The sequence below is a fragment of the Scyliorhinus canicula genome, chromosome 14, assembly GCF_902713615.1.
Source record: "Scyliorhinus canicula chromosome 14, sScyCan1.1, whole genome shotgun sequence".
Classification (NCBI taxonomy): domain Eukaryota; kingdom Metazoa; phylum Chordata; class Chondrichthyes; order Carcharhiniformes; family Scyliorhinidae; genus Scyliorhinus; species Scyliorhinus canicula.
This window is the reverse complement of record NC_052159.1, coordinates 122,154,028-122,178,546: the sequence shown is the minus strand read 5'-3', so window position 1 is coordinate 122,178,546 and position 24,519 is coordinate 122,154,028. Positions and strand designations below refer to the sequence as shown.

Genomic DNA, 24,519 nt, shown 5'->3' with positions numbered 1-24,519 from the left:
GTTAGGGACTTTGCACGAAAGGTCTGGAGGGGGTTCCCTAGGTTGCCGGGTTACACCCTGCTGTAGCGACTGCTGCTTCCGGATGTGGAAGGGGAGGGAAAAATTGGGGACATATATAAGTGGCTGGGGGAGCAGGGAGGTGAGTGGGTGGTAAAGATCAAGGAGAAATGGGAAGCAGAGTTGGGAAGGGAGATCAATTGGGGAGTATGGAGTGAGGCACTACGTAGGGTAAACGGGACCTCCTCATGTGCAAGGATGAGCCTGATACAGTTAAGTGGTGTACAGGGTGCATATGACTCGGGCGAGAATGAGTAGGTTTTTTCAGGGGGTAGCAGATGAATGTGAGAGGTGTGGGCGGGGCCAGCGAATCACACGCACATGTTTTGGGGTTGCGAAAAATTGGCAAGAGTGTTTGTGGTCTTAGCCAGGGTAGTGGAGGAGGAGGTGGACCCGGATACTTTGGTGACGATATTTGGGGCTTCAAAGAAGCCAGAGCTCATGGAGATGAGGAAGGCCGATGTCATGGCCTTCGCCTCTCTGATTGCACAGCGGCGAATTTTGCTGGAGTGGCGGTCGGCGTTGTCACCGGGGGAAGCGGCCTGGTTGGGTGACCTGTACGACTTCCTGGAGTGAGAGAAGATAAAGTATGTGTTGAGGGGCTCAGTAGGGGAGTTTGAGAAAAGGTGGGGGATGTTTGTGACCGTATTTGAGGAGCTATTCGTCACAGGGGGGTGGGTGACGGGGAGGGGAGGGGAGGAAAAAGGGGACAAATCTGTACAGACTGAATAGTTGATTGTTGGGAAGTATGTTTCCCGGGGTGTTACTTGCTGTAACCTGCTTTGATACATGTTTGTAATAAAATACATTAAAAAAAAATCAGGTAATCAAAGGCTGTACTTTTGGTTAGTTGTATTGCTGAAACAGGAGCCTGCTGACATACATTGGTGTAGCTAGTAAATTGCACAATCCAGTTTCCAGAGCGTTGGAATTTGAGGCCTAGCTTGTCTGCACTGAGTGCTACTTCGCTGGATGAGAGAGCTTTGGAGGTGGATGAAAAACAAAGTTATGTGAAACTGGGAGAAGGTGAAAGCGAAACATCGGGAGCTCAGGTGAGTGAGCCATTTTGGAGCATAAGCCTGGGGAGGTTAAGTGCTTTCACTGATTCACTGACTGAGTGTTCCGACTAGAGGAAAAAAACTCAAAAGTGACATCACAGGGAGGCTGTGATTTGGTTGGCGAGTAAGGAATCTGTGCAAATTTCAATAAACATTTTAAATTTAACATTTATAGTAGAAATCTAATGCTAGGAATTAACTAGTTAACTATAATGTATTTAAATTTAATAAGTATTCATTTTTAAATTAATTTATTAATTAGTTCTAGAAATTGCAATTAGAGGGGTAAAATGCTTCACTTGTGAGATGTGGGAGGTCCGTGAAGCTTCCAAACTTCTGGACAGCTACGTCTGCAGGAGGTAAACCCAATTGCAGCTCCTCACAGACCACTTGGAGCAGCAGTTGGGTACACTTAGGAGCATGCAGGAGCGGAAAGCGCATTAGACACGGGTTTTAGAGACGTGGTTACACCCAAGGTGCAGGAAAATAGATGGGTGACCGCGAGAAGGGGCAGGCTGTCAGTGCAGGAATCCCCTGTGCTGTGCCCCTCTCGAACAAGTTTAACCATTTGGATACTGTTGGGAAAAACCGCAGCAGCCCAGGCATCAAAGCTGGCTCTGTTGTTAATCAGGGAGGGACAAAATGCAGAAGAGCAATAGTTATAGGGAACTCTATAGTCAGGGGCACACATAGACACTTTTGTGGGCGTGAAAGAGACTCCAGAATGGTATGTTGCCTCCCTGGTGACAGGATCTCGGATGTCTCTGAACAGACAGGGGGCATTCTGAAGGGGCAGGGTGATTAGCCAGAGGTCGTGGTACATATTGGTATTGACGACTTAAGCAGGAAGAGTGACAAGGTCCTGCAGCGAGAATTCAGGGGTTAGGAAGAAAGTTAAAAAACAGGACCTCTAGAGCTGTAATCTCTGAACCACGAATTGCAGATGGCGATGAGGACTGTAGGATATAGATCGAATGAAGACTTGAGTGGAGAGAACAAAAAACAAAGAAAAGTACAGCACAGAAACAGGCCCTTCGGCCTTCCAAGCCCATGCCGACCATGCTGCCCGTCTAAACTAAAATCTTCTACACTTCCGGGGCCCATATCCCTCTATTCCCATCCTATTCATGTGTTTGTCAAGATGCGGCAGCAGGGTAGCATGGTGGTTAGCATAAATGCTCCACAGCTCCAGGGTCCCAGGTTCGATTCCCGGCTGGGTCACTGTCTGTGTGGAGTCTGCACGTCCTCCCCCTGTGTGCGTGGGTTTCCTCCGGGTGCTCCGGTTTCCTCCCACAGTCCAAAGATGTGCGGGTTAGGTGGATTGGCCATGCTAAATTGCCCGTAGTGTCCTAATAAAAGTAAGGTTAAGGGGGGGTTGTTGGGTTACGGGTATAGGGTGGATACGTGGGTTTGAGTAGGGTGATCATGGCTCGGCACAACATTGAGGGCCGAAGGGCCTGTTCTGTGCTGTACTGTTCTATGTTCTATGCCCCTGAAACGTCACCATCGTCCCTGCTTCCACCACCTCCTTCGGCAGCAGGTTCCAGGCGCCCACTACACTCTGTGGAAAAAACCTCTCTCAGGTCGCCCCTGGCAGATATGACCATAAGACAGAGAAGCAGAATTAGGCCAATCGGCCCATCAAGTCTGCTTCGCCATTCAATCATGGCCGATATTTTTCTCATCCCCATTCTCCTGACTTCTCCGCATAACCCCTGATCCACATATGCTTAATCCGGAGAAATTAGGTCATGCATTGTGGAAGGTCTAATTCAGATAGGAAATGAACAGTAAATGGCAGAACCTTTCTGAATATTGACAGGCAGAGGGATCTGCATGCACAGGTCCAAGTGGCAGGGCAGGTGGAGAAGGTAGTCAAGAAGGCATATTGCATGCTTGCCTTCATCGGCCAGGGCATTGAGTAAAAAAATTGGCAAGTTGGCAGCTGTATAGAACCATTAGGCCACATGTTAAATATAGTGTTCAATTCTAGCAGCCAGACTACCAGAAGGATACAGTGCAGGCTTTGGAGAGCGTATGAAGAGGTTTACCAGGATGTTGCCTGGTATGGAGGGCATTAGCTATGAGGAGAGATTGGATAAACTCAGTTTGTTCTCACAGGGATGATGGAGGTTGAGGGGCGACCGAGAAGTCTACAAAATTATGAGGGGCATGGAAAAGTGGATAGCCAGAATCTTTTTCCCAGGGTGGAAGAGTCAATTTCTGGGGGAAATAGGTTTAAGGTGCAAGGGGCAAAGTTTAGAGATGTACGAGGAAAGTTTTTTTTTTACACAGAGGGTAGTGAGTGCCTGGAACTCGCTGCCGGAGGAGGTGGTGGAAGCAGGGACGATAGTGACATTTAAGGGGCGTTTTGACAAATACATGAATAGCGTGGGAATAGAGGGATACCAGTCCCAGATGTGTCGAAGATTTTAGTTTAGACAGGCAGCATGGTCGGCACAGGCTTGGAGGGCCGTGTGCTGTACTTTCCTTTGTTCTAATACCTCATCCTTACTAATCTTCTGCAACTTCACCATCCCAATTTAAATCCTCAGCTACCATATCTTTTGCCTCAGTGAATACAGATGAAAAATATTAATTTAAGACCTGACCCACATCCTCTGCCTCCACCCGCCATTTTCACCTTTGGTCCCAAATGGCCCCCACTCGTCATCCTTTTAATATACTTCTCCTGGTTGTTTTTTGCTGTTGTTGTGCATTTGCCTCCGCTTCGGCCATCCGTCGTTCCTTCTTCCTGTACTTTCTTACTCTCTGTAGCTGTGTTTGTCATGGTCGTTGTCATTTCCCGTGCTCTCCTTCCAGTTTGTGTCCCCTCGTCTTTCCCCTCTATTGTTCTTTGTCCCCTGTCGTTCTTTCTTCCCCCCTCCCTGCCCCCTACCTCCCAGCAGCTCCCCTTTCTTTTCTGTTGTGTTTGGCTAACCCCTCTTGTACTGTCGGCTCTCCCCCACCCCCCTGCAACCGGGCCTTTCCCTCGTACCTTCTCTTTTCTTACGTTTTGGCTACTTTCCCCTGGCTGTTGGCTACTTGATTATTTATCTGCTTGTTCGTTGGTCACAAACAGGTCCCGGAACAGTTGGGTGAATGGCTCCCTTGTTCTGAAGAAGCCATCGTCCGACCTTCGGATGGCGAATTTGACTTTCTCCATTTGGAGAGATTCTGATAGGTCGGACAGCCAGTCTGCAGCTTTGGGTGGTGCTGCTGACCACAAGCCGAGCAGGATTCTACGGCGGGTGATCAGGGAGGCAAAGGCAAGGGTGTCTGCTCTCCTCCCCATGAAGAGATCTGGCTGGTCTGATACCCCGAAGACCAGCACTTTCGGGCACAGCTCCACCCTCACCCCCACCACTTTGGACATTGCCTTGAAGTAGGCTTACCACTTTGCTTTTCCTTCTACGCTGCGCTCGTACAAGGTCACAATTTCCCACGTGAAGCGTCTCTCAGGTAGTGATTTGCCTTTTGTGGTTCAGGATGTGTTTTGTGGGGGCATTGGGGAAGAGGCGTTCCTCATCTCTTCCACCCCCCCCCCCCTCCCTCCTGTTGGCTCACCGATGTGTTGCTGCTCCATGCCAGGGGCCCCTTATTGCTTCCCCTGCTGTCGCTGCTCCAGCCTGCATTCCAACACAAACTTGTTTGCCTCGTCGGCGGCTGGAAATAAATGTTCTTTGCCTTGATGTGCGACCCACAGCTTCCCTGGGTACAGCATACCAAAGCGCACACCATTCTTCTACAGGGCTGCTTTGGCCCTGTTAAACTCAGCCTGTTTCCTGGCCAGGTCTGTCCCAATGTCTTGGTACATTTTAATACTATGTCCGTCCCAGCGGTAGTTCTTGGTCTGTCTGGCCCAGCGCAGGATTCTCGATCCTGGTACCGCTGCAGTTTGGCTATTACTGCCCTCGGTTCCTCCCCGGCTTTGGGTTTTGGGCGCAGGGTGTTCCTGTCTATTTCTGGTGGGTTGGGGAAAATTTCTCTCCCCACTAAGTTGCCCAGCATCTCGGCCACATATATCGTGGGTCCCTGCCTTCGATCCCCTCTGGTAGGCCCACAATCCGCAGGTTCTGCCTTCTTGAGCGGTTCTCCAGATCTTCTACTTTGCCCTTTAAACTGCCGTGTCGTGACCACCCTTGCCACCTCTTTCTCCAGTGCAACGATCCGATCACTCTGGTCAGTAGCGGCCTTTTCCATGTCGCCTCTTGGGCTTCCAGCCTCTTCTGGCCACCCACCCTCTCTGTAGCTGGGGCCACCAATGGCCACCTGTCCTCCATGCAGCTGGGGGCTAGCATGTCATGAGGCCGTCGGTACGGAACGCGGCATACTCCTATAGTATGCTGCTTTTGAGGGGCGGAGCATCACGAAAGCGGCGATGCCCCGATTTGGTCGTGAACGGTGATTCTCCGGCCAATCCGCGATTTCGGCGTGGGCGACCGGAAAATCCCGCCCCTGATATTTTATCTTCGCTTTTTAAAGGATATTCATGACAGCATGCAAATTGTTGAGGAACTGTGAAAATAATAAAAATCACCTGAATGAAGATCTTGATGTTCATCAAATTTTGCTTGAAACTGTGGCTCTGTTTTTGTGGCACGAATCGTCCAAACTCCTTGAAGGGATGAAGATAGATGGGAGAAAACTGGGCTTCTAGCTGAATTACAAAATCAATACATATTTTAATAACTTTTGGTATTCATTTTAAATATTATCATCTATAGCAATTATTAGCATATTCTTTGTATATATTTTCAAATCATTGCGTATGCGCTTGTTATGATGTTTCATCAAATTTTGTGTTGCCATTTTCTATTATTCTTGGTACTGCATAATCTCACATTCAATTTTACTTTTGTTTTCGTGGGGGAAAGGTAGAGGTTTGGTGGAGGTTAGTGATCCGACGGGGCAGTACTTCCACTCACTTATCATAGAAACAAAGAACTACACAGCGCAGTAACAGGCCCTTCGGCCCTCCAAACCTGCGCCGATCCTATCTCGACTAACCACCTGTATCCTTCTATGCCCCGTCTGTTCATATGCCTGTCCAGATTGTGGACTCCTTCCACAAACATTCAATCCCTCCACATCGACGAACAGTGGCAGCCATGTGTGCCTTCTACAAGATACACAGCAGGAATTCACCAAGGTTCCTTAGGCAGCATCTTCCAAACCCACGACCACTACCATCTAGAAGGACAAGAGCAGCTGATAGCTGGGAACACTGCCACCTGGAGGTTCCCCTCCAAGCCAGTCACCATCCTGACTTGGAAATATATAGCCGTTCCTTCACTGTCGCTGGGTCGAAATCCTGGAATTCCCTCCCTAACAGCACTGGAGATATACCTACACCTCGGGCTGTAGCATTTCAAGAAGGCAGCTAGCCGCCACGCTCTCAAGGACTAGCAATGGGAAATAAGTGCTGGCTCAGCCAGCGACGCCCACATCTGTAAATGAATTAAAAAAACCACTAGTACCAGCTAGGAAACTGCAGCAGGGACACCACTTCAGCACCTCAAAATTGAATGAGACACGTAAAGTGGCAGAAGCACTTAAGATCGATTGTATTTTTAAAATAGTGCAGTCACAGTCTTCCACAAGCATTACACTATTAACATTATGTGAAAGGACTTCCTGCAGTAGCTGCAATTAAACCAACCTTAAAACAAAATTAAAACAGTTCTGTGCAGCATGATTAATGTGAAAAAACAAACAGCAAACTTTCAGAACAAGCTGAAAATCATCCATTAACTGGCTAAAAATGGTGATCAAAGCAGAGCCCTCACTGACAGAATTTGCAATGGTTAAGTAAATTCAATGTCACCAGCAAAACAGTACATGGGACCAAATCTTTAATCATATAACCATCAAAAGTATGAAAGGAAACAATGGAAATTGCATAAATATTCTTCCTTGCTGTGATCAACCTTGGAAGATGTAAAAAAAAGTCTGACAATATAATCCCTTCTCCCCGTCCCACCTCCCCTTCCTGCCCTCTCTCCTCCTCTTCCCTCCCCTAGTTAACATAAGAAAAGCTATCTTGAACACAGTTTAAAAAGGTCACTGCCTGTAATTTAATTTTCAGTGTCCTACTTACTGGTTGATTCCATGCGTTTAATGTCACGTGATGTTTCCAAGAAATAGCGCCGGAGGAAATAGAACACAATGACAAGTGGAGCAATTGGAATAAGTATCCAAGGAATAACAGATACTGCCACAGCTACCACACCCAAGATCTGCAGAAAAGTCTTTGAGACAAAAAATATTTACTGTTACTATCTCATGAACAACCAGTTCAATTATTATATGACAATATAGTGAAACTCCGACTGGAAGGGATCCCATTGCAAATAGTCAGGGGTCCACCAAAATAAGGCCACACGGATTTGTTGTTAACAGGAGCACAGGTGCTTACGGATATATCACTCTCATCTTTTTATTAATTAGTGATCATTTTTAATTTGTAGCGTCCCCAGTTTTTAAATAAAAAGTGGTTGGGATCCACTTTTGGTCTCAACGTCAGAAAATTTACAAAGGTGATAAGATTCCACCCTTTATCTCCTGCCAATTTGAATCCATCTTTGCTTATGCGTTGTTGCCCTGCATTGCTCCCTCCACTGCCGTTTACCCCATCGATGATGTTATCGGGAGTTGGGGCACTGCCAACTGCAGTCTCACCTAAAACAGCACCAATCAGTGGGAGGCATTTAACTACAGATCTTTAAATTGAAACTATTCTTTCTCCTGCAGCAACATCAATCAGCAGACAAATGTAGTGAAAAGCTCTCTGCTCCGAGTATTCAGTGCATCCCGATCTTTCTCTGCTCTCTACAATGTGTTATGCTCTGCAATTAACTTCCGTAAAAATTGTCGTAGGTGAGCAAGAATGCAGATAATGGAACACAGATAATCAAAGGTAACACTGAACTGCAAAGTGCATCTCATGTTAGTGATGAAAACCAGAAGGGTGAGATCCTGAAACTAAGTTTCAAATGTCAAGGAGGGGGAAAAAAAAGAGAACTTTAGTGACAGGTGCTATTATTGTTCATTCATAGAATCTCAACTAGCCAGGTTTGATTACCAGGCATATTTCTTATTGTTAGCCTAAATCATTCTTATAAACTTTCTAACATCTGCTAGTTTTGTAGATTTGCTCCTGGCGAGAAACAAGACAATTAAGCTTTTTACTCTCTAGTTTTCCTGCCCTCAGGTAGTAAAACGACAATGTTGTATACTCTCACATTTTCACAAAATGGCTTTGGACTTGAATAGACTGAATAAAAGGTTTTTGATGGTGAATTAGAATTTAATGCACTAACTCTCTTGACCGTTTAAGGAACTTCAAATTAAATCAATGGACAAAGTGCAGATTGATTGTGAATTTCACGTAGCTATTTTTGCAATGGGTCCACTGTTATGCAAACCTTAGCTAAAGGTTCTAAACAGTCTTCAGAGACTGTCAGAGAGATTGGCATTTCCTAAAGAGGCAGAATTTAATCCTGCACTCTAATTTCAACCATCCTCAGGGTATTATCAGTCTGTTTTAACTACTTGGAGCCATCATGGGCTGACTGCTTAATTTTTGTCTAGGAGTCATGACGATGTATTATGACAGTTCAAGGCTTATGCCCGTATTAAACACTAAAAAAAAAAGTCTGCTTATTACACCAATACCAATGGCAAAATCTTATTGCTTCAAGTTTCTGGCTTGACAACTGTATCCATTTCTGCCGCACCTAAGTTTTACATTTTTCTTGTGGTGCATTAATAGTTGTCTCACAATATAATGCTATAAATCACACATTCATATATTTTGTGCAACATTAGGAAGTATTATGCAAGAGATATACATCCTGCACCAGAAGTCACTACAGTTATCAGATAGCAGTAACAACCATCTGTCCGTGTTAAGTGTTTTCCTTTTCCAGAGAATAAATAAAGTGACATTTACTCAAGAAGTACTCATCTATATGGCTCTGAATACATACATTCACCACCTCAAGGCCCTGGAGAGGTACCATCAAGTCTGTCTGAGACAGATTCTCCACATCAGCTAGGAGGGCAGGCGCACTAACATCAGGGTCTCTGAAGGAGCCAACGGCACCAGCGTTGAGGCCATGATTATCTGAAACCAAGTCCGCTGGCCGGCCACACGCTTAGGATGTCAGAGCCCTAACTGCCAAAGCAAATCTTCTTCGCCCAGCTCAGGGAAGGAGCAAGAGAAAGGGAGCACTTCAGACACCCTAAAGGCTTACCTCAAGAAATGCAACATTGACATCAACACCTGGGGATCCCTTGCTGAGAGGAGACCTACTTGGAAGAACTTCCGGATTGAAGGGATAGAATTCTTCGAGGACACCCTACAGTAAGAGGAAGGGGCAGCACGGTAGCCTTGTGGATAGCACAATTGCTTCACAGCTCCAAGGTCCCAGGTTCGATTCCGGCTTGGGTCACTGCCTATGTGGAGTCTGCACATCCTCCCCGTGAGTGCGTGGGTTTCCTCCGGGTGCTCCGGTTTCCTCCCACAGTCCAAAGATGTGCAGGTTAGGTGGATTGGCCATGATAAATTGCCCTTAGTGTCTAAAATTGCCCTTAGTGTTGGGTGGGGTTACTGGGTTATGGGGATAAGGTGGAGGTGTTGACCTTGGGTAGGGTGCTCTTTCCAAGAGCCGGTGCAGACTCGATGGGCCGAATGGCCTCCTTCAGCACTGTAAATTCTATAAGTCAGGAAAAGGAGCCTGAGAAAGACCATAGACAAAAGAGCAGAATTAGGCCACTTGGCCCATCGAGACTGCTCCGCCATTCAATCATGGCTTGATATTTATCTCATCCCAATAACCCCTGATCTCCTTATTAATCAAGAACCTACCTATTTCTGTCTTAAAGACACTCTGTGATTTGGCCTCTACAGCCTTCTGCGGCAAAGAGTTCCACAGATTCACCACCCTCTGGCTGCAGAAATTCCTCCTTATCTCTGTTTTAAAGGATTGGCCCTCTAGTTTGAGACGGTGTCCTCTGGTTCTAGTTTTCCTACACGTGAAAACACCCACTCCACGTCCACTCTATCCAGTATCCTCACAGTGTCCTGTAAGTTTCAATAAGATCCCCCCCTCATCCTTCTAAACTCCAACGAGTACAGATCCAGAATCCTCAACCGTTCCTCATACGACAAGCTGTTCATTCCAGGGATCATTGTTGTGAACCTTCCCTGGACCCTTTCCAAGGCCAGCACTTCCTTCCTTAGATACGGGGCCCAAAACTGCCCACAATACTCCAAATGGAGTCTGACAAGAGCCTTATACAGCCTCAGAAGTACATCCTTGCTCTTGTATTCTAGCCCTCTCGACATGAATGCTAACATTGCATTTGCCTTCCTTACTGCCGACTGAACCAGCACGTTAATCTTAAGAGAATCGTGAACAAGGACTCCCAAGTTCCTTTGTGCTTCTGATTTCCCAAGCATTTCCCCATTTAGAAAATACCAGCGATCTCGAGTGATCTGCAGAAGGCTCAGACATCATGAAGCACTCAAGGATGCCGTCACTTGATGATAAAGAGTACATATCAGACTCACTACATCCTTGCTCCTATCCAATGGCTTCCCTCAGCATAGGTCCAATTCACCTTGTGTGCCTCCAGAGCTTGCTCTAAGGCCTCACTGAGTGCAATATCTCACCATTGGCAATCATCATCACTGATTTTGGTGAGTGTTGAGATCAGGCTACACATATCGCTGAATCACTACATTGTGAATAGAGCCTTGTGGCCACTGGATGGACAACTGAAAAGTAATACACTCTCAATGATGTAGGCATAGACAGTATGATCATAAAGTGGTTGAGAGGGGTATTGCCCTAGCACATTGAGATGGCAATATCCTCTCAAGTTTTGGTGAGTTTGCCTCATTTGTATTCGGAAACACTGTTGGCATACAGGAGTGCACATGTGCGCTGAGGAGGGAGTTATAGCATGACTAACTGAACAGCTTCGGATCCAACAGCCTAAGCGGACTGAAGTTCCATTACATGGCGAAGTGGTCCTCTGCTGTTATCATGCTGTGAATTTCTACGACTACAAATGCAAAGAGTACTGTTATGGGCCAGGGTTTAGAGAACCCCAAAGTATATCATGGAGTTCACCTGACCCACAACTTTTAATAGATTGTGGTATGGGGAGCACACGGCCCACTCTACAGGTGTGGTACAGCAGAAATCAAAAAGTATTTTTTAAAGCAAAACAATGTTTATTCTATGAACTCAAGTTAACCTTTTTAAAATATACAGTGAACATCTTAGCAACCATCAATTCAAATACAATCCCCAAAATCTTCAACACCAAGTAATCCTTAATAAATCCCCAAACAACATCCAGAAGACAAAAGAAACACCTTTTAACAGAAGCACATCAGGTTTAAATTCACGACTGAGAACATTTAGAATTCTGAATTCACCAAATGATTAAGAGATAGTCTTTTCATGGCAGAGGGAACAGCAGTACACCTGTTTTGTCTGGCTTCAGCTCCAACACTGAAACAAAACCAAAAAAAACCAGACATACCCAAGCTTTTCTCAAAGTGAAACTAAAAAGCAGAGCCAGAGCTCAGCTCCACACACGCTCTAATATCACTGAAGTAACATGAGCAGTCAAACATTTCTGAAAGTGACATTCTCATGACAGTACGTGGAGTTCCAGCATACTCAACCTTTCTCTATCTGTTTCAACATCTCTTCTTCCATACTAGACCATGACCGTTCCTCAAAACAAATCAGCGGGGCGTAACCATCACTCTCAATCTTAGACCAGCAAGAATTAACAATGCATGACCACATGAACCAGACTCTCCCATGAGGAAACATTACATGAAGGATGATGCATCAAAATGTCCGTAATGATGTGTGAATGGATAAACACTTTTGGATGATGGAAGCAGACCATAGACAAGAGGTGCCAGATAGTGGCATTTGCGAGGAGTGTGTGTGTGTGGTTGGGGGGGGGGGGGGGGGAAGAGAGAGAGAGAGAGAGAGAGAGAGAGAGGAGAGAGAGAGAGAGAGAGAGAGAGAGAGAGAGAGAGAGAGAGACCATGGTGGCACATCTGATTGACAGCGACACAGTTCAAGATAAACAGGAGGCATACAGAAAAGTAGATATGAAATGCACTCCATTGTGTTTACATTGGTGAACATTATAACCATTTAACACTAGTGACACTATGGAGCTCCTATTTCTTAGCATCCTTAACCCTACCGCTATGTCTTAGTGCTTCTCCAATATCCCCAGCGGGGATGAAGGCAGCCTGCTGACTGCTACGCCTTATCGTCTGTTCTGACTTCAGCGGATGTCCTCTGGAGGACTGAGTGCTGGAGAGTCGCCCCCCCCCCCCCCCCCCCCCCCCCCCCCCCCCCCCCCACCCCCCCGGCTGATTGGGACACAGGAAGAGGGGATTAGGACCGGGTGGACACTGCTGATTCACCTGGGTAGACAGCCCTGGAACGTGCACCTGCTGATCCTCCTCCCTCAGTGTTCCAAGGGCCCCTGGATGATTCCTTGAGAAGGGGCAGCTGGAGTGGGATCTAGCTGCTTCACCCTCCTCTCGTGTAGCCGCTGATGGATGCCATCAAGAGCTACAGTGATGGAGCACTGCTCCTGCAGCAGTGAAGGATAGGAGGTTGATTGAATGTGATGACGTGTGCAAGAGTGAGCGGTGATGACCATTGAAGTGGCAAACTGTGAGATAAATGTGAATGTGCGATGGACTGATAATTCCGAGGTAAGACTAATGGCATAATGGACATACACTGGCATCACAGATGATATCATTCATCCTCTTTCTGCATTGGCTAGTGGACCTCTTGGATGGTGAGATGGCACTCACTGCCCCTGCCCCTGAAACGAGAGTGATGAAGTTGGTGGTCCTGCAGTCAAAGCAGGATGAGAGGACATTGCGGTGGACCTCAACTACGTCCAGTAGACAGTTCAGGGAGGCATAGCTGAACTTGGTGTAGCAGTCTTCTTTGGTTTTGGGGCCATCTTCTTTCTGTGCAGCAGAACTAGTGCAGTTTAAATATAGTGCATGGCGAGGCAGCGGTAAGGTCATGGTGTGGTGGCTGCCCTCCAGCGATACAGCACGAGCTCTGCAGTGTTCAGAACGGTGCGAAAACCCACGATTGCCCATCAAGGCATCTAGTGCGTGAAGTGCAAAATTCTGCCCATAGAATATACAGCACAGAAAATTTCCATTCGATCCAATTGGTTCATTGCGAACTCCACATGAGTCTTCTCCCACGCTGTTTCACTTAACCCTACTGCTTTCCCTCTCATTAATTTATCTAGCTTCTCATTAAAAGCAATAAGAATCAGAGTATGGTTACAACACAGAAGGCCAATGAGCCCATCAAGGAAATGCCAACTCTTCGCAAGAGCAATTCAGCTAGACTATGCCGCCTTTTCCCTGTGGTTCTACAAATCTTTTCTTCTTCAAGTGTGGATTCAATTCCTTTTTGAAAGCCTTAATTCTTGTCCCCTCTGGTTCTTCCGCCAAAGGGAAGTTTCTCTTTTTCTGTTCTGTTTAGACATCTCATGATTGTCTTAGAAGAACAGCCCCAGTTTCTCCAACCTTTCCACCTGTTTGAAGCCCTCATCCCCGGAACCATTCTCACAAATCTTTTCTGCACCCTCTTTTGTAGCCTTCATAATCTTTTTAAAGGGCGGATACAGTTTTAGACGATACTACAGTTTAGACCACATCAGAGTTTTGTAAAAGCTCATCATACATTCTTTGCTTTGGTACTCTTATTTATGAAGCCCAAAATTCCATTTACGCTCTTAAGCATTTCTTCAAGATACCCTGTAACCTTCAATGGTTTGTTTACAGATAACCCCAGGCAACTCTGTTCCTGCACTCTCTCTAGAATTGTACCGTTTAGTTTATGTTGCCTCTTCTCCTGCTTCACAGCAAAATGTAGCATTTCACATTTATTAGCATTAAATTTAAGTGCCATATGTCTGCCCATTCCACCAATCTGTTTCTTGAAATCTATCAGTGCCTTCCTCATAGTCCAAATTTAATGCTACTGTTTCCTGTCACTCAGTTAACTTCATAATCATGTGGGCACTATTTTATTTCATAGGTCTCAATTCTTTTTCTCTGGAAAGAAACCTCAATGCTTTGTTTGCATTATCTGCATTTACATTGCTACTCTTAATGATTTGTGAATGTGTATTGCTGTATTATATTGTTCCTTTATCCAATTCAGATTCTTATTTTCCATGACGTTTGTGGCCTCCTACCAAAATGCACCACCTACACAGTTACCTCAGGTCAATACCTCAGAGCGTCACAGTGGCAGTGGTTAGCACTGATGCCTCACTGCGCCAGGTGCCCAGTTTCGATTCCGTCCTCGGGTGACTGTGTGTGTGGAGTTTGTACGTTCTCCCCATGTCTGCGTGGGTTTCCTCCGGGTGCTCTGATTTTCTCCCACAGTCCAAAGATGTGCAGGTTAGGTGGATTGGCCGTGCTAAATTGACCCTTTGTGTCTAAAGGTTAGATGGGGTTTCAGGGGATTGGGCTTAGGTAGGGTGCTCTTTCGGAGGGTCGGCCCAGGCTCTGAACGGCCTCTTTCTGCACTGTTGGGATTCTATGAGTCTATGAATATCATAGAATATTCTTTTGTTAAAAGTACATACAAGTAAATTAAGAGCTTGACTGTGTGATAAACTATTTCTCTGGCTGCAAATAAAGAAATACAAACATCCAAATCCCTAGTGCCGAAATGTCGCCATGCTTCTGCTTGATGTGATCAATTTGCCTGTTGCACAAGCTATCATGTCAAGATCACAAAATGTCTGATCCCTCCCTCAGCTCATAACAGACAATATTGATTACAGTAAACAAGCAGAAAAAAACCTGAAGCCTAGCATACTGAAAAGTTGCTTGAGGAAGGGGGAGTAAAATGATGTCAGGCCATGAATTTCTGCACTGACTGTCCAACATGAAAAATAAAACCTTTATAAACAAAACGTCTAAATAAAAAGTTAATGTTATTTGTATTCCAGCTTTAATGAAATGCAATGTAATGTTCTATGTTCTAACTACAAACTTACAATAGTGTGAACAACCAAGCTAATGACACATTCCTGTTTTCCTATAATTTCAAGATTGAAATCTTATAGCCATATTTTTTAATGATACCATCTTTTCTTTGATGTTTAAACAAAATTAGAAGATTGGAGTAAATTACAATGTTTTTGTTATAAGTGGATACGAAAAGTCACTTCTAAACCAACATAAACATACTTTTAACAATTAACTGTATAAACAATAAAATCATAATGGAACTGCCATTTGTACAGATAACTGCGACCAGTATTTGGGGAATTAGCTTCTAAATTCACATTTCCATGACTCAGTTTTTAAAATTATACAACATAGCAGAATTCATTCTACACACTTTCCCTGACACCACCAAACAATAAACTCCAAGGGTCAGTAATGCTGAAACAAGGAAAGGCAGTTCCACTCCTTTGCACTAATGAAAGTGACTGACCCATACTATTATCCCTGACTTAGAATCTTTTGTGTATTGCATCCAGATGCAGCTGCTATTCATTCAGACAACTGACTGTGGACGCCTCCATCACTTTTCCCTTTTCTTCAGTATTTTCACTTCATAAAGCTGCAGTCAATGTGTTTTGTGTGTGGTGAGGAGGGAATGACACATTCAGTGGTGGTCTCAGAGTCTACCTACACTGGTGGTTCAAGTAGTTGCAGGATTAAGCCTTTGTGTTGGATGAAAAGATATTAAAAGTCAGTTATTTGAACTCAGTCAAGCTGCTGATTTTAAAATAGAATAGTTCTGCAATTCACTTTTTCCTCTATAAATCATAGCCTTCTCTACAGCACAGCTGCAACACCATTCATGCAGTGTTTATACTTGAGAAACTAGAATATATTTTAGACCTGTGATACTTCACAGTAGATAATAAACTTGGGACCATACAAATAATGTACTTTTAATAACAATGGGAAATAAATGGTTAACTCCGTTTATTTTTAAACTTGTAAAAACTCTAAGTAGCATAAATAAAACAAAACAAGAGGTTCTCCCTAGAGCATGGAAAAATAGTTCTTCCATTTATTTTTCATGCTTTGTTGTTCTATTTATCCCTGCTTTCCACCCCACCCTTCTCCTCACCCACAAACAAGAGAATATTTATAAGATGGACACTGATGTTTTGACTATCTCTATATTTATTGTACTAAGCTCATTACGATAACATTTCTGGAGAGAAGCTAGCAAGAAAGGTAAACAATCTAGATTTTATTAATAATTTAATTTCTGTTTTAGTAATAAAGTCTTATAAAAATTCTGGCTAGAACAGAACTTGATGAATGATGTAAACTAGTTGAGTACTTGGAGAAACTCACTGGTTTGGGAAATGTCTTGATTTGGGTTAATGTTAATTGATCAAAACATTGATTTTAGAGCATGGTAAAATGAATCCATTTTGCATGGCAGAGTTATTTTCTCCCTATTTTGTTAAGAAAAATATTTAGTTGATGTACAAATTGTGAAAAAGTTGTTGATTATTTTTACTTTGTTTCCAATTTACAATAAGTTTTTTGAATTAATACCTCTCTCATTCCCCTTTAACCCCCAAACAAAAATCTTGCTGTGTGAGAGAACATAATCTAACAACATCTTCACAACCTTGATCAATGTCTCAAACTGTGCAACAGTGGAGAAATACATGATCTGACATAATTTTTCTCCCCTCCCTCAAGCAACTTTGCCAAGAATCCCAGAAAATTCTAACGTGACTGCACAGCAGTTACCAGGTTCCCAAATATCGGCTGAAAACTTCTCATGTCAATTCAATTGTATGCTCTCCTGACCAGGTGTCAAAATTCCCTTCAAACAAAACAGGTTAATATTACAAAAAAGAATAATAAAGTAATGTGAACACCATCAAACTGAATTGTACAAAGAGACATAAAAAATTGAATTTCTTCAGTGCAGAAGGAAGCCATTTGGCTCATCAAGTTTGCACCGACCCTCTGAAAGAGCACCCCACCTCGGCCCACTCCCCCATCCTACTCCCGTTACCCCATCGAAATTGCACGTCTGTGGACACTAAGGGGCAATTTAGCATAGCCAATCTGCCTAAACCGCACATCTTCAGGAAAAAAAAGGGTTTACAGTACACGAAGAGTAACAGGAAGTGGTGTTTTTTTCTCCTGTCACTCCATGTGAATTTCTTCAGTATGGTTTCACTTTTTAACCATGATATAGAAGAAAATGTAGGGGAGGGATGATAAGTTTGCAGATGACACAAAGATTGGCCAAGTGGTTGACAGTGAAGAAGAAGGTCTTAGGTTACAGGAGAATAGACGGATTGGTCAGATGGGCAGATCAGTGGCAGATGGAATTTAACCCTGAAAAGTGTGTAGTGATGCACTTTGAAAGGAGTAACACAAGGAAGTACCCAATGAGTGGCAGGACTCGAGGAAACTCAGAGGAACAGATAATCTTGGGGTGTTTGTCCACAAGTATCTGAAGGTGACAGGACAGACTAATAGCATAGTTAAGGCATAAGAGATGCTTGCCTTTACCAATCCTGGCATAGATGATAAGAGCAAGAAGGTTATGTTAGAGCTGTACAAGACTTTGGTTAGGCCACAGCTGGAGTGCTGTGTTCGGTCCTGGTCACCGCACTATAGGAATGATATGATTGCACCAGAGAAGGTTCAGATGAGATTCACCAGGGCACGTACCTGTGATGGAGCATTTTAGCTGTGAAGAGTGGCTGGGTAAGAACTGGTTGTTTTCTTTGGAGCAGAGAAGGCTGTTCCCCTTAGTTGAAGGGTCAATAACAACAGGGCATTATTTTAAGGTAAAAGGCTTTAGCGGGGTTTTGAGGAAACACTTTTTCACCCAGAGGGTAGTGGGAATCTGGTAGCAATATCTGGCAGGGTAGTTGAGGCTGGAAGCCTCACAATCTTTAAAATGTCCTTGGACGTTGACTTGAAATGTCATAATATTTAAGGTTATAGGCTAAGTACTGGGAAGTGTAGATTAGTCGTTTTTTTGTCGGTGTTGGCTTGATGGGCCAAAGGGCCTCTTTGGTTCTGTATTATTCTACAATTCTATATTAACCATAGGCAGTTAGCTTCTGCATGAATGATGGTGCTGCTGAATCCAAGAGCTACTCCATTAAATGTTTGGTTGACCTCTTGGACAACCATTTGCAGCATCACTCAAGAGTAGATACAGGAACAGCACAGAATATATGACAGTTAGTCAACGTCTAACAGTCAACTAGTCCAACTAGTCAACAGTCCAAAGATGTGCGGGTTAGGTGGATTGGCCATGCTAAATTGCCCGTAGTGTCCTAAAAAGTAGGTTAAAGGGTGGGGGGGTTGTTGGGTTACGGGTATAGGGTGGATACGTGGGTTTGAGTAGGGTGATCATGGCTCGGCACAACATCGAGGGCCGAAGGGCCTGTTCTGTGCTGTACTGTTCTATGTTCTATGTCTCCAATGGCACAAAAATACCTGAATATTAGCAGTACCCCAGCTGGTGGTTCCCTCCAATGGTCAAGCATGTCATAAAAGGGCTGAGGAAGTCTCACATGGTGCGCAGCCACCCTTCATGAGGCGCGATCATTATAAGTCACCTGACTGACCTCTCCGATGACACTGAGGCAAAACTCTGTGATAGAGGATGACGCTGGAGACCCTGCATTGACGCTGGTGCATCCTATGGAGGTGTCACCAATGGCACCTCCACGATGAAGGTGACTGCCAAGGGCAGCAGCTCAGTCGCAGAAACAAGTGAGCAGGCTGCCTACACCTCATTCCCAGCCACAGTGGGAGAACCCTATAGGAGGTGTAGGCAGCCTGCTCACTTGTTTCTGCGACTGAGCTGCTGGCCTTGGCAGTTAATTGTGCTTTGTGATTTATTTGGATGACAGCTTGCGTGTTAATGGTAAGGACGAATAAATCAATGCAATGGACATGTTCTTGGCTGTGTCCGGATTTGGACATGCTGAAGATGTTACAGTTCCCTTAGTCTGCTAACTTTGAAAAACAATAATGAATTCCAGTGACCATGGCAAAGATTGCACATGACGATTTAACGTTAACAAAGTAAAAGTAACATTGACTGACACTATTTTAAAAGAAACTTATGGAAAAGGTCCCCAATTTAACTTTTAAACTGACTGAAAAGCCGACTCTATGATTAAATTTTACTCTGTCCCTTATGTGGATACCACCCTTCAGGAACCAGTCTAAAGCTTATCTTCAGCTCCTGTTGGCCTGCTTACTTTTACAGACAGATGACTTTGAATAACCAAACTGAGTTTCACTGGAACCTTCCCTCTAGCCAAAGCTGGACGAATCTGCCAGCTATGTTTTGGATCCTCAGAAATTTGGGGCGCGATTCTCTGACCCCCACGCCGGGTGGGAGAATAGCGGGAGTGCCAGGCGATTCCCGCCACGCCGCCCTGGCACCCGCACGTGATTCTCCCACATCCCCCTCCCCCCCGCCAAAACGGCGTGCCGAGTTTTACGTCAGGCCACTCGGAGAATCGCTGCTCGCCGTTTGTAACGGTCGAGCGGCGATTCTTCGGACCGGATGGGCCGAGCGGCCTGCCCAATCCGACCGTTTACGCCGGCGCCAACCACACCTGGTTGCTGCCGGCGTGAACAGCGCGCGAATGCTGCGTGTGCGGCCTGTGGGGGGTGGGGATCAAGCACCAGGGAGGTGCACTCTTTTTCCTCCGCCGCCCCGCAAGTTCACTCTGACATGTCTTGCGGGGCGCCCGCGGGGAGGACGGCAACCGCGCTTGCGAGGGTTGGCGCCGGCCAACCTGCGCATACGCGGATGACATCATTTAAGCGTCGCCGGTCGCGTCATTTACGTGGCGCCGCTTTGACCCTGGGGGTGGGAGAATAGGGGGCGAGGAGCGGCCTCCGACGCTGGAACACTCCGGTTTTCACTCCGGCGTTGGCACTTTGTCTCCCGTTGGGGGAATTTTGCCCTTGGTCTCTTCAATCAAAGTGCATGTTCCCACCTGCATTCCGCACAGTGAACAATGGAGGATGACGTTTATCTTTCCACACTCCCTCTCTCACACTCACATTCTCACGGCTGACCTGTCTGTGAATTTCAAGGATATCTTAAGAAAAACCCTGTGACGCGAAACTGTAAAGACGCCTTCCCTTCTCAAAACCCATCTCCATGGCCAGGTTAATCACACGGGCCTTGGGCTGGATTTTCCGCTAGTGGAGTGCTCTGTTTTGTCGGCAGCCCGGGGATTTCTCAACGGGAAAGCCACAATGGGAAACCCCATTGACCAACTGGTGTAATGGAGCATCACGACGACGGGGTGAAACAGAAATGTGGTGCGGCGGGGTGAAGGATCCAGCCCCTTGTATCCGGATACAGATCTAATTAGGTGCATTTTAGACCCTCAAATCCATTCTATCTTCAAATTAAACAGAGTTTAACATACAACTCTTTACAAAACCTGACATTCTTAACAACTTCCATGTGAGACTTGGCTAAGTCTACATAAAGTCAACACAAATGTTCTTCCCATTGTTCACAGATGTAAATATCTTGCACCCTCTTCCAGTAAGTCAATCTAGGCCCCCTTTAACAAACCACCAAGTGTGTTGTCGGGCAGAATTCAGAACCAGTCACATGATCCCCTTCATTTCTCCATTTTACTCGAAAACATAACAATGTTGCAAACTTTATATTTGAGTATTGCAGAAAAGAGAAATGTTTCCAAAGTTTTTCATCTCGTATTCATCAGGACAAAAGCAGGAATGCCAAATTTCAAACGTTTACAAAATGTATTCTAGAGGGGAAGAGGGAGACGATTGAACAACAAAGAACAAAGAAAATTACAGCACAGGAACAGGCCCGTCGGCCCTCCCAGCCTGCGCCGATCCAGATCCTTTATCTAAACCCGTTGCCTATTTTCCAAGGATCTACTTCCCTCTGTTCCCCGCCCGTTCATATATCTGTCTAGATGCATCTTAAATGATGCTATCGTGCCCGCCTCTACCACCCCCGCTGGCAAAGCGTTCCAGGCACCCATCACCCTCTGCGTAAAAAACTTTCCACGCACATCTCCCATAAACTTTCCCCCTTGTAATTGACACACCCACTCTTGGAAAAAGCTTGTTGCTATCCACCCAGTCAATACCGCTCATAATTTTGTAGACCTCAATCAAGTCCCCCCATAACCTCCGTCTTTCCAACGAAAACAATCCTAATCTACTCAACCTTTCTTCATAGCTAGCACCCTCCATACCAGGCAACATCCTGGTGAATCTCCTCTAAAGCATCCACACCCTTCTGGTAATGTGACGACCAGAACTGCACGCAGTATTCCAAATGTGGCCTAACCGAAGTCCTATACAACTGTAACATGACCTGCCGACTCTTGTGCTCAATACCCCGTCCGATGAAGGCAAGCATGCTGTATGCCTTCTTGCCCACTCTATCGACCTGCGTTGCCACCTTCAGGGTACAATGGACCTGAGCTCCCAGATCTCTTTGTACACCAATTCTCCCCAGGACTCTTCCATTGACCGTATAGTCTGCTCTTGAATTAGATCTTCCAAAATGCATCACCTCGCATTTGCCTGGATTGAACTCCATCTGCCATTTCTCTGCCGAACTCTCCAATCTATCTATATTTTGCTGTATTCTCTGACAGTCCTCCTCGCTATCTGCAACTCCACCAATCTAAGCATCATCTGCAAACTTGCTAATCAGACCACCTATACCTTCCTCCAGGTCATTTATGTAGATCACAAACAACAGTGGTCCGAGCATGGATCCCTGTGGAACACCGCTAGTCACCTTTCTCCATTTTGAGACACTCCCTTCCATCACTACTCTCTGTCTCCTGTTGCCCAGCCAGTTCTTTATCCATGTAGCTAGTACACCCTGAACCCCATACAACTTCACTTTTTCCATCAACCTGCCATGGGAAACTTTATCAAACGCCTTACTGAAGTCCATGTATATGACATCTACAGCCCTTCCCTCATTAATTAACTTTGTCACTTCCTCAAAGAATTCTATTAGGTTTGTAAGACATGATATTCCCTGCACAAAACCATGCTGCATATCACTGATAAATCTATTTTCTTCCAAATGTGAATAGATCCTATCCCTCAGTATCTTCTCCAACAGTTTGCCTACCACTGATGTCAAGCTCACAGGTCTATAATTCCCTGGATTATCCCTGCTACCCTTCTTAAACAAAGGGACACCATTATCAATTCTCCAGTCCTCTGGGACCTCACCCGTGCTCAAGGATGCTGCAAAGATATCTATTAAGGCCACAGCTATTTCATCCCTCGCTTCCATCAGTAACCTGAGATAGATCCCATCCGGACCTGGGGAATTGTCCACCTTAATGCCTTTTAGAATACCCAAAACATCCCCCTTCCTTATGCCGACTTGACTTAAGAGTATTTAAACATCCATCCCCAATGTCAACATCCGTCATGTCCCTCTCCTTGGTGAATACCGATGCAAAGTACTCATTAAGAATCTCACCCATTTCCTCTGACTCCACGCATAAATTCCCTCTTTTGTCTTTGAGTGGGCCAATCTTTTCTCTAGTTACCCTCTTGCTCCTTATATACGAATAAAAGGCTTTGGGATTTTCCTTAACCCTGTTAGCCAAAGATATTTCATGACCCCTTTTAGCCCTCTTTATTTCGCGTTTGAGATTAGTCCTACTTTCCCGATATTCCTCCAAAGCTTCATCAGTCGCCTAGATTTTATGTATGCTTTCTTTTTCATTTTAGTTAGTCTCACAATTCCACCCGTCATTCATGATTCCCTAATCTTGCCATTTCTATCCCTCATTTTCACAGGGACATGTCTGTCCTGCACTCTTATCAACCTTTCCTTCTTTACCCTTAAACAGCTGCTTCCAATCCACATTCTCTAGCTCCTGCCGAATTTTGTTATACTTGGCCTTTCCCCAATGCAGCACACTTCCTTTAGGACCACTCTTGTTTTTGTCCATGAGTATTCTAAAACTTACGGAATTGTGATCGCTATTCCCAAAGTAATCACCGACTGAAACTTCAACTACCTGGCCGGGATCATTCCCCAATACCAAGTCCAGTATGGCCCCTTCCCGAGTTAGACTATACATACTGCTCTAAAAAACTCTCCTGGACGCTCCTTAGAAATTCTGCTCCGTCTACGCCTCCAACACTACATGAGTCCCATTCAATGTTGGGGAAGTTAAAATCTCCCATCACGACCACCCTATTGCTTCTACATTTTTCTATAATCTGTCTACATATTTGTACCTCTACTTCACGCTCGCTTTTGGGAGGCCTGTAGTAAAGTCCCAACAATGTTACTGCACCCTTCCTATTTCTTAGTTCTACCCATATTGCCTCAGTGCTCGAATCCTCCATCATGCCCTCCTTAATGACAGTTGTGATATCATCTCTAACCAGTAATGCAACTCCTGCACCCCTTTTACCTCCCTCTCTATCCCTCCTGAAGCATCTATACCCTGGGATATTTAGTTGCCAGTCTTGACCTTCCCTCAACCAAGTCTCAGTAATACCAATAGCATCATATTCCCAGGTACTGATCCAAGCCCTAAATTCATCTGCCTTACCTGCTACACTTCTGGCATTAAAACAAATGCACCTCAGACCATCTGTCCATTTGCTTTCATCATCTCTTCCAGGTCTACACTTCCCCTTAGTCATGTTGAGTTTATTATCTAGTACCTTACTGGCTTTAGTTGCTTCCTCTTTACTGTCCTCTAACTTCCTAATCTGGTTCCCATCCCCCGGTCACATAGTTTAAAACTCGGGCAGCTATGTGGCGCAGTGGTTAGCACTGCTGCCTCACGGCTCCGAGGTCCCAGGTTCGATCTCGGCTCTGGGTCACTATCTGTGTGGAGTTTGCACATTATCCCCATGTTTGCGTGGGTTTCGCTCCCACAACCCAAAGATGTGCAGGGTAGTGGATTAGCCATGCTAAATTGCCCCTTAATTGGATAAAATGAATTGGGTACTCGAAATTTATTTAACAAAAAAAAAAAAAATCGGATCTCCAATACTATTGTTTCCCCAATCTTCCTCCCACATTCACGATAACCTTATCCCATAAAACAATAAAGAAAAAAACAGCCGAGCCGACAATGGTTGGATTTGGTTCTGGTTGTGCTCCCGGGAGGAACCATGGCGCCGATTCCGTGGAGAATTGCGTGCCGGCGTTGGGGCGGCATGGCCCAGTTGCGGGGATTCTCCGACCTGGCCCCGGGCTGGGAGAATCCCGCCCCATCACTCTCATCAGAATTCAAGCACTTGCCTGTATACCCTTCAACAGTTGGGTGA

General features: G+C 45.2%; 1 protein-coding gene across 1 annotated transcript in view; it reads right to left on the bottom strand.

Annotated features, from left to right (window-relative positions):
- Positions 1–24,519, bottom strand: part of abcc4 (ATP-binding cassette, sub-family C (CFTR/MRP), member 4) — a 655,673-nt gene that overhangs the window by 178,191 nt on the left and 452,963 nt on the right. The window contains exons 21-22 of the mRNA XM_038817953.1: positions 7,216–7,366; positions 5,656–5,775 (exon numbers count right to left, since the gene is read on the bottom strand). Of these exons, the coding sequence (XP_038673881.1) occupies positions 5,656–5,775; positions 7,216–7,366 (271 nt within the window). The remainder of the gene's footprint in view (positions 1–5,655; positions 5,776–7,215; positions 7,367–24,519) is intronic.